Raw genomic sequence first — 14,670 nt, 5'->3', positions numbered from 1 at the left:
TGTCTACACCAGTTTTGCCCACGCAGGAGGCCCCTAGTACATCTAGTGCGCCAATGCTTATTACCATGCAACAATTAACGGCTGTAATGGATAACTCCATAGCAAATATTTTATCCAAAATGCCTACTTATCAGAGAAAGCGCGATTGCTCTGTTTTAAACACTGAAGAGCAGGAGGGCGCTGATGATAATTGTTCTGTCATACCCTCACACCAATCTGAAGGGGCCATGAGGGAGGTTTTGTCAGATGGAGAAATTTCAGATTCAGGTAAAATTTCTCAACAAGCTGAACCTGATGTTGTGACATTTAAATTAGAACATCTCCGCGCACTGCTTAAGGAGGTGTTATCTACTCTGGATGATTGTGACAACTTGGTCATTCCAGAGAAATTATGCAAGATGGACAAGTTCCTAGAGGTTCCGGTGCACCCCGACGCTTTTCCTATACCCAAGCGGGTGGCGGACATAGTAAATAAGGAGTGGGAAAAGCCCGGCATACCTTTTGTTCCCCCCCCTATATTTAAGAAATTATTTCCTATGGTCGACCCCAGAAAGGACTTATGGCAGACAGTCCCTAAGTTCGAGGGGGCAGTTTCTACTCTAAACAAACGCACTACTATTCCTATCGAAGATAGTTGTGCTTTCAAAGATCCTATGGACATCTCCGCGCACTGCTTAAGGAGGTGTTATCTACTCTGGATGATTGTGACAACTTGGTCATTCCAGAGAAATTATGCAAGATGGACAAGTTCCTAGAGGTTCCGGTGCACCCCGACGCTTTTCCTATACCCAAGCGGGTGGTGGACATAGTAAATAAGGAGTGGGAAAAGCCCGGCATACCTTTTGTTCCCCCCCCTATATTTAAGAAATTATTTCCTATGGTCGACCCCAGAAAGGACTTATGGCAGACAGTCCCTAAGTTCGAGGGGGCAGTTTCTACTCTAAACAAACGCACTACTATTCCTATCGAAGATAGTTGTGCTTTCAAAGATCCTATGGATAAAAAATTGGAGGGTTTGCTTAAAAAGATTTTTGTACAGCAAGGTTACCTTCTACAACCAATTTCGTGCATTGTTCCTGTCACTACAGCAGCGTGGTTCTCGTTCAAGGAACTAGAAAAGTCGCTCAGTAGAGAGACTACATATGAGGAGGTTATGGACAGAGTTCACGCACTTAAATTGGCTAACTCTTTTATTTTAGATGCCGCTTTGCAATTAGCTAGATTAGCGGCGAAAAATTCAGGGTTTGCTATCGTGGCGCGCAGAGCGCTTTGGCTAAAGTCTTGGTCAGCGGATGTGTCATCCAAGACAAAATTGCTTAACATCCCTTTCAAAGGTAAAACTCTATTTGGACCAGAATTGGAAGAGATTATTTCAGACATCACTGGGGGAAAGGGCCACGCCCTTCCACAAGATAGGTCTTTCAAGGCTAAAAATAAGTCTAGTTTTCGTTCCTTTCGCAATTTCAGGAACGGACCGGCCTCTAATTCTGCATCCTCTAAGCAAGAGGGTAATGCCTCACAACCCAAACCAGCCTGGAAACCGATGCAAGGCTGGAACAAGAGTAAGCAGGCCAAGAAGCCTGCCGCTGCTAACAAAACAGCATGAAGGAGTAGCCCCCGATCCGGGACCGGATCTAGTGGGGGGCAGACTCTCTCTCTTTGCTCAGGCTTGGGCAAGAGATGTTCAGGATCCCTGGGCGCTAGAAATAGTTTCTCAAGGTTATCTCCTGGAATTCAAGGAACTACCCCCAAGGGGAAGGTTCCACATGTCTCACTTATCCTCAAACCAAATAAAGAGACAGGCATTCTTACATTGTGTAGAAGACCTGTTAAAGATGGGAGTGATACACCCAGTTCCAATAAAGGAACAAGGAATGGGATTTTATTCCAATCTGTTCGTAGTTCCCAAAAAAGAGGGAACTTTCAGACCAATTTTGGATTTGAAGATCCTAAACAAATTTCTCAGGGTACCATCGTTCAAGATGGAAACCATTCGAACGATTCTACCCACTATCCAGGAAAGTCAATTTATGACTACCGTGGATCTAAAGGATGCGTACCTACATATTCCTATCCACAAAGAACATCATCAGTTCCTAAGGTTCGCTTTTCTGGACAAGCATTACCAGTTTGTGGCCCTCCCATTCGGGTTAGCCACTGCTCCAAGGATTTTCACAAAGGTGCTAGGGTCCCTTCTAGCGGTTCTAAGACCGAGGGGCATTGCAGTAGTACCTTACTTGGACGACATTCTAATCCAAGCGTCGTCCCTGTCAAAAGCAAAGGCTCATACAGACATCGTTCTGGCCTTTCTCAGATCACACGGATGGAAGGTGAACATAGAAAAAAGTTCTCTGTCTCCGTCGACAAGAGTTCCCTTCTTGGGAACAATAATAGATTCCTTAGAAATGAGGATTTTTCTGACAGAGGTCAGAAAATCAAAACTTCTAAGCTCTTGTCAAGTTCTTCATTCTGTTCCTCGTCCTTCCATAGCGCAGTGCATGGAAGTAGTAGGGTTGATGGTTGCAGCAATGGACATAGTTCCTTTTGCACGAATTCATCTAAGACCATTACAACTGTGCATGCTCAAACAGTGGAATGGGGACTATACAGACTTGTCTCCAATGATTCAAGTAGATCAGAAGACCAGAGATTCACTCCGTTGGTGGCTGACCCTGGACCATCTGTCCCAGGGAATGAGCTTCCGCAGACCAGAGTGGGTCATTGTCACGACCGACGCCAGTCTAGTGGGCTGGGGCGCGGTCTGGGAATCCCTGAAAGCTCAGGGTCTATGGTCTCGGGAAGAGTCTCTTCTCCCGATAAACATTCTGGAACTGAGAGCGATATTCAATGCTCTCAGGGCTTGGCCTCAGCTAGCAAAGGCCAGATTCATAAGGTTCCAATCAGACAACATGACGACCGTTTATCAATCATCAGGGGGGAACAAGGAGTTCCCTGGCGATGAAAGAAGTGACCAAAATAATTCAATGGGCGGAGGATCACTCCTGCCACCTGTCTGCGATCCACATCCCAGGTGTGGAAAACTGGGAGGCGGATTTTCTGATTCGTCAGACATTCCATCCGGGGGAGTGGGAACTCCATCCGGAGATCTTTGCCCAAATAACTCAATTATGGGGCATTCCAGACATGGATCTGATGGCGTCTCGTCAGAACTTCAAGGTTCCTTGCTACGGGTCCAGATCCAGGGATCCCAAGGCGACTCTAGTAGATGCACTAGTAGCACCTTGGACCTTCAACATAGCTTATGTATTTCCACCGTTTCCTCTCATTCCCAGGCTGGTAGCCAGGATCAATCAGGAGAGGGCCTCGGTGATCTTGATAGCTCCTGCGTGGCCACGCAGGACTTGGTATGCAGACCTGGTGAATATGTCATCGGCTCCACCATGGAAGCTACCTTTGAGACAGGACCTTCTTGTTCAGGGTCCATTCGAACATCCAAATCTGGTCTCCCTCCAGCTGACGGCTTGGAGATTGAAAGCTTGATTCTATCGAAGCGTGGGTTTTCAGATTCTGTGATAGATACTCTGGTTCAGGCCAGAAAACCGGTAACTAGAAAGATTTACCATAAAATATGGAAAAGATATATCTGTTGGTGTGAATCCAAAGGATTCCCATGGAATAAGATAAAAATTCCTAAGATTCTCTCCTTTCTACAAGAAGGTTTGGAGAAAGGATTATCTGCAAGTTCTCTAAAGGGACAGATCTCTGCTTTATCTGTCTTACTACACAAAAGACTGGCAGCTGTGCCAGATGTTCAAGCATTTATTCAGGCTCTGGTTAGGATCAAGCCTGTTTACAGACCTTTGACTCCTCCCTGGAGTCTAAATCTAGTTCTTTCAGTTCTTCAAGGGGTTCCGTTTGAACCTTTACATTCCATAGATATTAAGTTACTATCTTGGAAAGTTTTGTTTTTGGTTGCAATTTCTTCTGCTAGAAGAGTTTCAGAGTTATCTGCTCTGCAGTGTTCTCCGCCCTATCTGGTGTTCCATGCAGATAAGGTGGTTTTGCGTACTAAGCCTGGTTTTCTTCCTAAGGTTGTTTCTAACAAAAATATTAACCAGGAGATAGTTGTACCTTCTTTATGTCCGAATCCAGTTTCAAAGAAGGAACGTTTGTTACACAATTTGGACGTAGTCCGTGCTCTAAAATTCTATTTAGAGGCTACAAAAGATTTCAGACAAACATCTTCCTTGTTTGTTGTTTATTCTGGTAAAAGGAGAGGTCAAAAAGCGACTTCTACCTCTCTTTCCTTTTGGCTTAAAAGCATCATCCGATTGGCTTATGAGACTGCCGGACGGCAGCCTCATGAAAGAATCACAGCTCACTCCACTAGGGCTGTGGCTTCCACATGGGCCTTCAAGAACGAGGCTTCTGTTGACCAGATATGTAAGGCAGCGACTTGGTCTTCACTGCACACTTTTGCCAAATTTTACAAATTTGATACTTTTGCTTCTTCGGAGGCTATTTTTGGGAGAAAGGTTTTGCAAGCTGTGGTGCCTTCCGTTTAGGTAACCTGATTTGCTCCCTCCCTTCATCCGTGTCCTAAAGCTTTGGTATTGGTTCCCATAAGTAAGGATGACGCCGTGGACCGGACACACCAATGTTGGAGAAAACAGAATTTATGCTTACCTGATAAATTACTTTCTCCAACGGTGTGTCCGGTCCACGGCCCGCCCTGGTTTTTTAATCAGGTCTGATGAATTATTTTCTCTAACTACAGTCACCACGGTACCATGTGGTTTCTCCTATATATATTTCCTCCTGTCCGTCGGTCGAATGACTGGGGTGGGCGGAGCCTAGGAGGGACTATATGGCCAGCTTTGCTGGGACTCTTTGCCATTTCCTGTTGGGGAAGAGATATCCCACAAGTAAGGATGACGCCGTGGACCGGACACACCGTTGGAGAAAGTAATTTATCAGGTAAGCATAAATTCTGTTTTCCAGTTTGTAGCTCTACCTTTTGGATTAGCTACAGCTCACATAATCTTTGCCAAGGTACTAGGAGCTCTACTTTATTTCCTGAGAGTTCAGGTGGTGGCAGTGGCTCCTTATTTTCTTCACACCCACAAGTTTCAAATAAATATTCACAAAAGCTCTCTGTGTCTTTTGATGACTTTCTCTCACAGAGCAACGCAGAACTAAGTTACAGAAAGTTTGTGCAAATTGTCAGGCGCTCTTTCATTCTACTGTGGAACAGTGTATGGAGGTAATAGGCTTGATGGTAGCGGCTTCAGACGCAATTCCCTATGCAAGATTTCACTTATGTCCTCAACAATTAGAGATGTTAAAGCAGTAAGATGGAGATTATGGTCATCTTTCTCAGAGGATCTTCCTGGATTTCAAGACCAGGCAGTCTCTGTTTTGGTGGTAAAGCCATCCCTGGGTGAGTCAAGGGCATCCTTTATTCACCTTCTCAGGTGGTCATCACCATTCACACCAGTCTGTCGGGATTGGGAAGCAGTATGGGAACACAGGGGGTTTGATCTACCCAGGAAGCAAGGTTACCAATCAACATTCTGGAACTCCATGCTCCATGGAGATTTAGGGGCTATCCTGTCTGCAAGCAGTTTTGTCTCTTAAAGGGACAGTCAAGTTCAAAAAGAAAATTCCATTTTTCAAATAGGGCATGTAATTTTAAACAATTTTCCAATTTACTTTTATCACCAATTTTGCTTTGTTCTTTTGGTATTCTTAGTTGAAAGTTAGACCTAGGAAGGCTCATATGATAATTTCTAAACCCTTGAGGGCCTTTGTATATGCTTTTCACAGCAGGGGAGAGCTAGTTCAAGTAAACCCTATAGATAACATTGTGAGCACGTCCGTGGATTGTGGCAGACACTGCACTAATTGGTTAAAATGAAAGTCAAAAGTTAATACATAAAATGTCATGTGATCAGGGGGCTGTCAGAAGATGTTTAGATACAAGTTAATCACAGAGGTAAAAAGTGTATTATTATAACTGTGTTGGTTATGCAAAACTGGGTAATGGGTAATAAAGGGATTATCTATCTTTTAAAACAACAAAAAATCTGGTGTTGACTGTCCCTTTAAGGGAAGAAATAGCTAACCTTAAAGCTAAGGAAAGTTACATGTCTGCTACCTCTAAAAAGATTCCTCAGGAAGATGCACCTCTACCCCAGTGATTAACAGGGATAGGGTGATGAATTAATGTAGGCGCTGGAAGAGGTAGACCAGAAGCTTTGCCCTTAACCTCTGCCTTTGCAAAACTCTTATGCTGCTTTTGCTGTTTATATGGCCTGTGATAAGGAGATTGTTGTTTCTGAGCCTTCTGAAGCTGTAACAGTTAAGTCAAATCTATTGATAGCAGAATCTCCGAAGTAAGAAAACGCAGGTAAGAACTGCAGATGTGTTTTTGAGGAAAAGACTGTTAGAGGGTGACTCCATTTTGAGGAATGCATCCCACGCTATTATTAGCGCTCAACTTGTAATTTGGGCCAAAGTTTTTCAATGCCAAAAACAGTGTGTTTCAGGATTTATTATATTCTTTAATATATAGATAGTGCAAGCAAATTAATAAACATAACATCAAATGGCAAAACCAGAAGCCATCTTTCTGATGGCTTCTGGTTTGAATTACAAGCTTCCCAGGTATTACGGCAGGTCCAAGGATTCACCAGCAGATCCCATAGACACATTGCTAGTTCCTTGGTTGTTCCATCTAATTTACATCTTCCCTCCATTTATTCTGCTAACTAGGGTGATAGCTTGGATCAAGCAGGAGCAAGCTTCAGTTATTCTGATAATTCCAGTTTGGTCCTGCATAACTTAATAAGCAGATCTTATTCAGATCTCCAGTTTCGTCCTTAGAATCTTCCCTTAAGGAAAGACCTTCTCTATCAGGGCCCATTCTTCCATCAATGACTCAAGGCTATGAATTTACCAACTTAGAGATTGAATCCTTGATCTGAGTCACAGAAGCTTCTCTAATTCAGTTTTCAATACTTTAGGCCAAGAAGCTGGTGACTAGGAAAATGTGTCACAGCGTCTGGGGGGGGGGGAAAGGTTTTCTTGGTGTGACAGTAAGGGTTTTCATCGGAATTCCTAGAACTCTACAGTTTCTGCACCACAGACTTGGTAAAGGATTATCTGCCAATTCCTTGATGGGTCAGATTCTGTTCTTTCAGTTTTGTATCATAGAAAGATGGCAAAGCTTCAAACATTAAGGCTTTTATTCAAGCAGTAATTAGGATTAGACCAGTATCTCCTCCTTGGAACCTTAACTTGTTACAAGCTCCTCCTTTTGAGCATATGTATGGTCTGGATATTCAGCTTCTCTCTTCAGAAAGTTTTTTGTTTCTTTTGTTTTTTATCTAGAGTTTTAAAACGTTTGGCTCTTTCGTGTCAGTCCCCTTAGCTTACCTTCCACCAGTGTAAGGTAGTTCATAGGACTCATACTTTTTTGCCTAATGTGGTTTTGGCAGACAACATTAATCAGGAGATTGTTGTGCCTTCCTAATGCCCAATTCCTAAGAATTCTAAGGAGCGCCTTTTACATAATCTGGATGTAGCTAAGGATCTGAAATTTTACTTAGTTCGTTCATTTCTCAGGTCCTCATAAGGGTAAGAAGGTGTTATCCTAGCTTTGTGGCTGAAAAATTGGTTCATAAGGCTTATTTGGTGGCAGGGAAATATCCATCAGAGAGCATTACTGCTTATTCTATGTCTTGACTTCTTGGTTTTTTAAGAATAAAGCCTCAGTGGAACAAATATGCAAGGAACCTACCTGGTCTTCGTTACACACTTTTACTAAGGACTCTATTTACAATGAGATGAATTGCAAGTGAATTGTAGGTGATTTGAAATATTTAATTAACTATGCATTATCAAGTGTCAAACCTAATGAGCATCTCTTGCAAGAAGAGCTGAGTTAGCCCTGCACAATGCATAGTTAATGCTGCATACAATTCACCTGCAATTCTTTTTTGTTAAAGGTACATTAAACACTAAATAAATGCTAGATAGAATGATGCATTTAAAGAAAAGATTAGTCTGAGAATAAAATGTAGGTGTATTTTTAAAGTTTCATTAGCTGTTTAAATATTGACAAAGTAAGTGAAAATTTTTAATGCCTATAAAACAATGGGAGCTGCCATGTTGTAACTTAGGTTACATTCTCTACTGTGACCAATTAAGGACAGTTATAAATAGGTCACTGTAGTGTGCAGCCAATTGCTATGTGGAATATAACAGTGTTCTGCACTTCCATTTCTTACAGGATCTGAAAATCTCACAATTTCAGGATGGACAAAATACATAATGAAAGTATATTGCATATATATATATATATATATATATATATATATATATATATATATATATATATATATATATATATATATATATATGATTTATCATTTTATATTACCATCTTAAAGTGTTTAATGTCCCATTAACTATGCAATAAGCAGGTCTATCTCAGCTCTTCTTGCAGGATATATTTACTGTGTTTGGCCCTTCATAATGCATAGTTAATAGTGAAAATGTAAATGTTTCAATTTACCTGCAATTCACCTCTTAATGAATAGACAGCAAAGTTTTGTCACTTTGATGTATTTGCCTCATCTGAGGCTTTTGTTTGGCAGGAAAGTCCTCCAGGCAGCAGTGTCTGGTCAATAGTGTTCCTGCCTAAACCTAAACTTCATGTCCAACCCTTTCATGATGTTCTTGCAGCCTCTACAGCTTGGGTATTAAATCCCACATGTGATGGCTCATGTACTTTCACCACCTTATGAAAGAAAACAAAACTTATGCTTACCTCATAAGTTTATTTCTTTCATACTGGTGAGAGTCCACGAGACCCACCCTTGTTCTTTAATCAGTTTGCTGCAGTTCTAGTTTGCACTTCAGATACTCTACTTTGTCCATTCCTGCTTTTCTGTCATTCCCCTTACTTGGCCATATGTTTGACTGAAGTGTGCAGGACATCTTGTTATGTTGCATATTTTATGCCTCCTACTAGTCGGCTGGAGTTTAAACCCACATCTCAAATTTTCTTTCTTTATCAGGTAAGCAACAATTTCTGTACTAAATCCAAGTACGAACAGATATGCTGTAGGTCTAGGCTTTTTCTCAGAATTAGAATTTGACAATCAAAGTAAGTTGTGAAATCTCTTAAAAGTGCATTCTCTATTTGAATTGTGAAAGTTTAATTTTGACTGTAGTGTCCCTTTAAGAGAGTCACTTATCAGCTATGAATTCCTCGTACTGCTGCGTTTTTCCAGAAGAACTTAGTACATTGTTTGCAGAATATACATAAATAAATATATTTTTCTTCTTAATCATTTCTCTCTTCAGGCTCATGATATGCTTTGGTTCTTGTAGCATCCCTACTCAGACAATGACCATGCGCTTTATTTGTTACAAACCTTAACATTAACTACTATTATTTTTTCTTCTTAGATAAAGGATACGTGGCACCAAGTTTACAGAAGACATTTCTTGAAATCAGCCCTTGGACACTGTAATCTTTGTAGGAGAGGTTTCTACTACTATCAAAGGCATTTTGTTGACTCAGAGGTGAGAATCTTAAAGCCACAGCTTTTCCATGGAAAATATAATTTTGTTGGAATTGCCAGTTACTCTGATAAATATATAAACACAATGGGCCATATTACAAGTGGATGTAGCGCTCGTATTACAAGTTGAAAGTAAACGTGGTCGCTTGAGCGTAATTGAATTTAACGCTCATCTGGATAGCGTGACCTCAAAACTCTTGTTAACTGTTTTGCAAAACAAAAAAGTGTCACAAAACAAATAAAAAATACATTTAAAAGTACAGTTACACTTGTTAAAAGTTATAAGGGCTTTCAAAGATCTCAGGTGTTAGAAGAAAAGAAAAAAAGCTGCTTTAGGGCTTTAACATAGAGATACATACATAAATAGATATATAAAACATAAATTCATACTTTCAACTTGTAATATGAGCGTTATAAGACGCAGGCAAAAAAACTTACTTCTAGCAGAGAGAGCGCGTGAGTGGCAGCGATAAATACTGCTCCACTCGTAATCTGTCCCAATATGTAGAGCAGTTTGTTTTCTGATAAACCAGCCTTATAAAACTTTTATTTATTTATTTATGTATATATTTTTTTTTAATGAAGACTTAACCAGATATATATAGTGTACTACATTATATACTATATTCTATATTCATTTTGCTCAAACATTCCTATAAACCTAAAATGAATACTTGCTCTTTTTTTTAATTCTCTTGATATTGTTATAAAAATATGTTCTTTCCTTCTTAATATGAGGAGAGTCCGCGGCTTCATTCATTACAGAACCTGGCCTCCATGAGGAGGCAAAGACACCCCAGCCAAAGGCTTAAATACCTCCCCCACTCCCCTCACCCCCCAGTCATTCTTTGCCTTTCGTTACAAGAGGATGGCAAAGAAGTGTCAGAAGATTCAGAGTAGTCTCTTATGGAGGGTAGTACCCTTCGGTGCTTTATTTGTTTGTGGACTGGAGTTTTAAGTAGTCTTGTCAGCCTCTCAGTGAGAGCATTGACAAATGTTAGGGTCTGGAGATGCAGGGAGAGTTTTTCTGCAAATCCATCCAGACTCGTATTAAGAGCTCCTAAGCAATCAGTGTTGACGAGTTTCACTGCCTGCTTCTATCACTCAAGTCCATGTCAGGTGCAATGCTACAAGACTATCAAACTTGAGAGGCTGTGTGTTTGTTCCACAGCGGTGATTCCGGTAAGATCGTTTCATTTAGTTTCTTTAGTCCATCGTAAAAGTGCAAGCTATGGAGGACTCTGATACATTAGAGGGTACTCCCTCTTTGCCTAAATCTAATACCTGTTTTTATTGTGAGGAGGCTACGGTATACCCGCCTGTTCAATTGTGTTCCACGTGCCTTGATAAAGTACTTATATCTAAGAAACTCAAGATGTTTAGTACCACTGAGCCATCCACCTCTGACACCTCTGAGGGTTCTCCGTCCCGTAAAGGTGCGTTCCCTGCATTCATCTCCTATTACACATGCAGTTTCCCATTGCACTGCTAATCCTCCTTCAGGAGGGGCCCTCTTACCGCCAGAGTTTACTGAACAGCTACAAACGGCAGTGTCTGTGGCCTTCAGTGCTTTACCTCGCCCTGCTAAGCGCAAGCAAAAGCTCAAATATTGCTATCCTTCCCGGGGGTCATCTACCAACTTCTTGGATTTATCTGATACTAGATTATCTGCTGATGAGGATGTCTCTGATACTTCAGAGGATGCTCTTTCTGGGTCGGAAACTGCTGCCTCTAAACCTTCGGCTGCAGAGGAACCAGACTTTAGATTTAGGATTTAGCATTTACGCTTTCTGTTAAAGGAAGTGTTGATTACTTTAGAGGTTCCAGAACCTAAATTACCAGAGGAACCTTCTATTCCTAAGCTTGATAAGGTTTATGAGGATAGGGTGGTGCCACAGACTCTCCCGGTTCCCGTAAAGATGGCAAATATTATTCAGAATGAATGGGAGATAATTGGATCCTCTTTTTCCCCTTCTTCTTCCTTTAAGAAATCGTTCCCAGTTCCGGATTCTCAATAAGAGTTGTGGGGTTCCGTCCCTATGGTGGATGGAGCTATCTCCACGCTTGCTAAGCGCACTACTATACCGCTTGAGGATAGTTCGTTGTTTAAGGAGCCCATGGATAAGAAGCTAGAAACTCTGTTAAGATGTTTCAGCACACAGGGTATTTGTTTCAACCGGCAGCCGCGGTTGCTGCGGTGGCTGGAGCCGCTAACTATTGGTGCAACTCCCTATCGGAGATGATCGAGGTGGAAGGTCCCCTTGACGAGATCCAGGAAAGAATTAAGGCCTTGAGGGTAGCTAATTATTTTATCTGTGATGCAAATATGCAGATCATTCGCCTGAATGCCAAGACATCATATTTTTCTGTTCTAGCCCATAGGGCACTCTGCCTGAAGTCTTGGTCTGCGGACATGACTTCAAAGTTTAGATTACTTTCCCTTCCATTTAAGGAAAAGTTTCTTTTTGGCCCAGGCCTGGACTCAATCATATCCTTTGTCACTGGGGGCAAAGGTGCCTTTCTACCGCAGGATAAGATAAATAAACTTTAAGGACAGGGTCTTAATTTTCGTCCCTTTCGTTCGAATAAATCCCAACGCCAGCAGCCCTCCGCGAAGCCTGAACAGTCCAAGGGAACTTGGAAACCGTCTCAATCTTGGAATAAATCCAAGCAGAACAAGAAGCCTGCCGAAACAAAATTGGCATGAAGGGGCGGCCCCCGATCTGTCGCTGGATCATGTTGGGGGCAGACTATCTCTCTTTATGGAGGCTTGGCTTGGGGACGTGCAAGACCCTTGTGTTCTGGAGTTCATCGCTCAGGGTTACAGGATAGGTTTCAAATCTCATCCACCCAGGGGCAGATTCCTCTTATCAAACCGGTCTTCAAGACCAGAAAAACAAGAAGCATTTCTAGGGTGCGTGAGCCAATAGACAAGGATCACTTCAAGTTCTTAAGATTCACGTTTCTGGACCAGCACTTCCAGTTTGTTGCTCTATTTGGTCTAGCTACTGCCCCAAGAGTCTTTAGGAAGGTTCTGGGGGCTCTGCTCGCGGTGGCGTATGAGGAGAGTCCACGGCCCCCGTCCATTTTCTCTGTTGGGCAGATAGATCTCATGGGGCCCCAACTCAATACCAAGCTACCCAGATACAGGTCCAGGGTTTCTCAGGCAGAACTGATGGATGCATTAGCAGTGCCTTGGAGGTTCAGCCTAGTTTACATTTTTCCACCGTTACCACTTCTCCCTCGTGTAGTGGCCCGCATCAAGCAGGAGCAAGTTTCAACTATTCTAATTGCTCCATCGTGGCCGCGAAGGATGTGGTTCGCGGACCTGATGGGGATGTCTTCATCTCCTCCATGGAGGTTACCTTGTCGCAGAGATCTGCTGGAACAGGGTCCTTTTGTTCATCAGAATCTAGATTCTCTGAGACTGACTGCGTGGAGATTGAACGCTTAGTCCTAGCCAAGAGAGGTTTTTCTGAGAAAGGGATTGATACTCTCATTAAAGCTAGAAAGCCGGTCACCCATCGCATCTATCATAAGGTGTGGAGGACCTACTTACTATGGTGTGAAGAGCGTGGATTCCCCTGGCATAAGGTCAAGGTATCCAGGATTCTTTCCTTTCTCCAGGATGGTTTGGAGAAGGGCCTGGCCGCTAGTTCCTTAAAGGGACAGTCTAGTCCAAAATAAACTTTCATGATTCAGATAGAGAATGTAATTTTAAACAATTTTCCAATTTACTTTTATCACTAATTTTGCTTTGTTCTCTTGGTATTCCTAGTTGAAAGCTAAACCTCGGCGGTTCATATGCTAATTTCTAATCCCTTGAAGGACGCCTCTTCTCTCAGGGCATTTTGACAGTTTTTCACCATTAGAGGGGGTTAGTTCATGTGTGTCATATAGATAACACTGTGCTCATGCACGTGGATTTGAGGTGAGCCAGCTCTGATTGGCTGAAATGGATGTCTGTCAAAAGAACTGAAATAAGGGTGCAGTTTGCAGAGGCCTGGATACAAGGTAATCACAGAGGTAAAAAGTGTGTTGGTTGTGCAAAACTAGGGAATGGGTAATAAAGGGATTATCTTTTTAAACAATAACAATTCTGATGTAGACTGTCCCTTTAAAGTGACAGCTTTCAGCTCTATCTGTGTTATTGCACAAGAGGCTCGCCGAGCTTCCTGATGTACAGTCTTTTGTTCAGGCTCTGTCTAGAATCAGGCTGTGTTTAGACCTACCACTCCTCCGTTTGAGCCTATGCATTCGGTTGACATTAAATTACTGTCTTGGAAGGTTCTTTTTCTACCGGCTATTGCTTCGGCATGCAGAGTCTCTGAGATGGCGGCCTTGCAATGTGAGCCTCCTTACCTAGCTTTTCATACTGATAAGGCTGTTCTTCGTACTGGGTTGGGTTTTCTCCCTAAGGTTGTGTCTGATCGCAACATCAATTAGGAGATTGTGGTTCCTTCCTTGTGTCCTAATCCTCCTCCTTCAAAGGAACGATTACTTCATCATTTGGATGTGGTTCGGGCTTTGAAAGTTTATCTTCAGGCTACGAAGGATTTTAGACTGGCTTTGTCCTTGTTTGTTGTCTATTCTGGGAAGCGTAGAGGGCAGGCTACTTCCACTTACTTATCTTTTTGGTTGAGGAGCCTGATTCGCTTGGCCTATGAAACAGCGGGACATAAGCCTCCTCAGAGGATACGGCTCATTCAACTAGAGCTGTGGCTTCATCTTGGGCCTTCAAGAATGAGGCCTCTATGGAGCAGATTTTTAGGGCGGCTACCGGATCCCCCTTACATACCTTTTCAAAGTTTTACAAATTTGAAGTTTTTGCTTTAGCTGAAGCAGTTTTTGGCAGAAAGGTTTTGCAGGCTGTGGTGCCCTCAGAATAGGGTTCGCATCTCTTTTACCCTCTCGTTTTCATACCCTCTCGTTTTCATTCAGTGTCCTCTAGAGCTTGGGTATATGTTTCCCACAAATAATGAATGAAGCCGTGGACTCTCCTTATATTAATAAGGAAAACATTAATTATGCTTACCAGATAATTTCCTTTCCTTCTGTATAGTCCACTATCCCCGCATGTTTTCTCCGTTGGGCTGACCTAAATTTTTGTTATTCT

The 14,670-nt window shown here is 42.2% G+C and overlaps 1 protein-coding gene across 4 annotated transcripts in view; it reads left to right on the top strand.

Moving 5' to 3' along the window:
• The window catches only part of OPA1 (OPA1 mitochondrial dynamin like GTPase), a 267,989-nt gene that overhangs the window by 127,058 nt on the left and 126,261 nt on the right, over positions 1-14,670 (top strand). For all 4 annotated transcript variants that reach the window (XM_053710217.1, XM_053710215.1, XM_053710216.1 and 1 more), the window contains one exon: positions 9,439-9,555. In XM_053710217.1, the coding sequence (XP_053566192.1) occupies positions 9,439-9,555 (117 nt within the window). The remainder of the gene's footprint in view (positions 1-9,438; positions 9,556-14,670) is intronic.

The sequence above is a fragment of the Bombina bombina genome, chromosome 4 (assembly GCF_027579735.1).
Source record: "Bombina bombina isolate aBomBom1 chromosome 4, aBomBom1.pri, whole genome shotgun sequence".
Classification (NCBI taxonomy): domain Eukaryota; kingdom Metazoa; phylum Chordata; class Amphibia; order Anura; family Bombinatoridae; genus Bombina; species Bombina bombina.
This window is presented reverse-complemented; position numbering and strand designations above follow the sequence as displayed.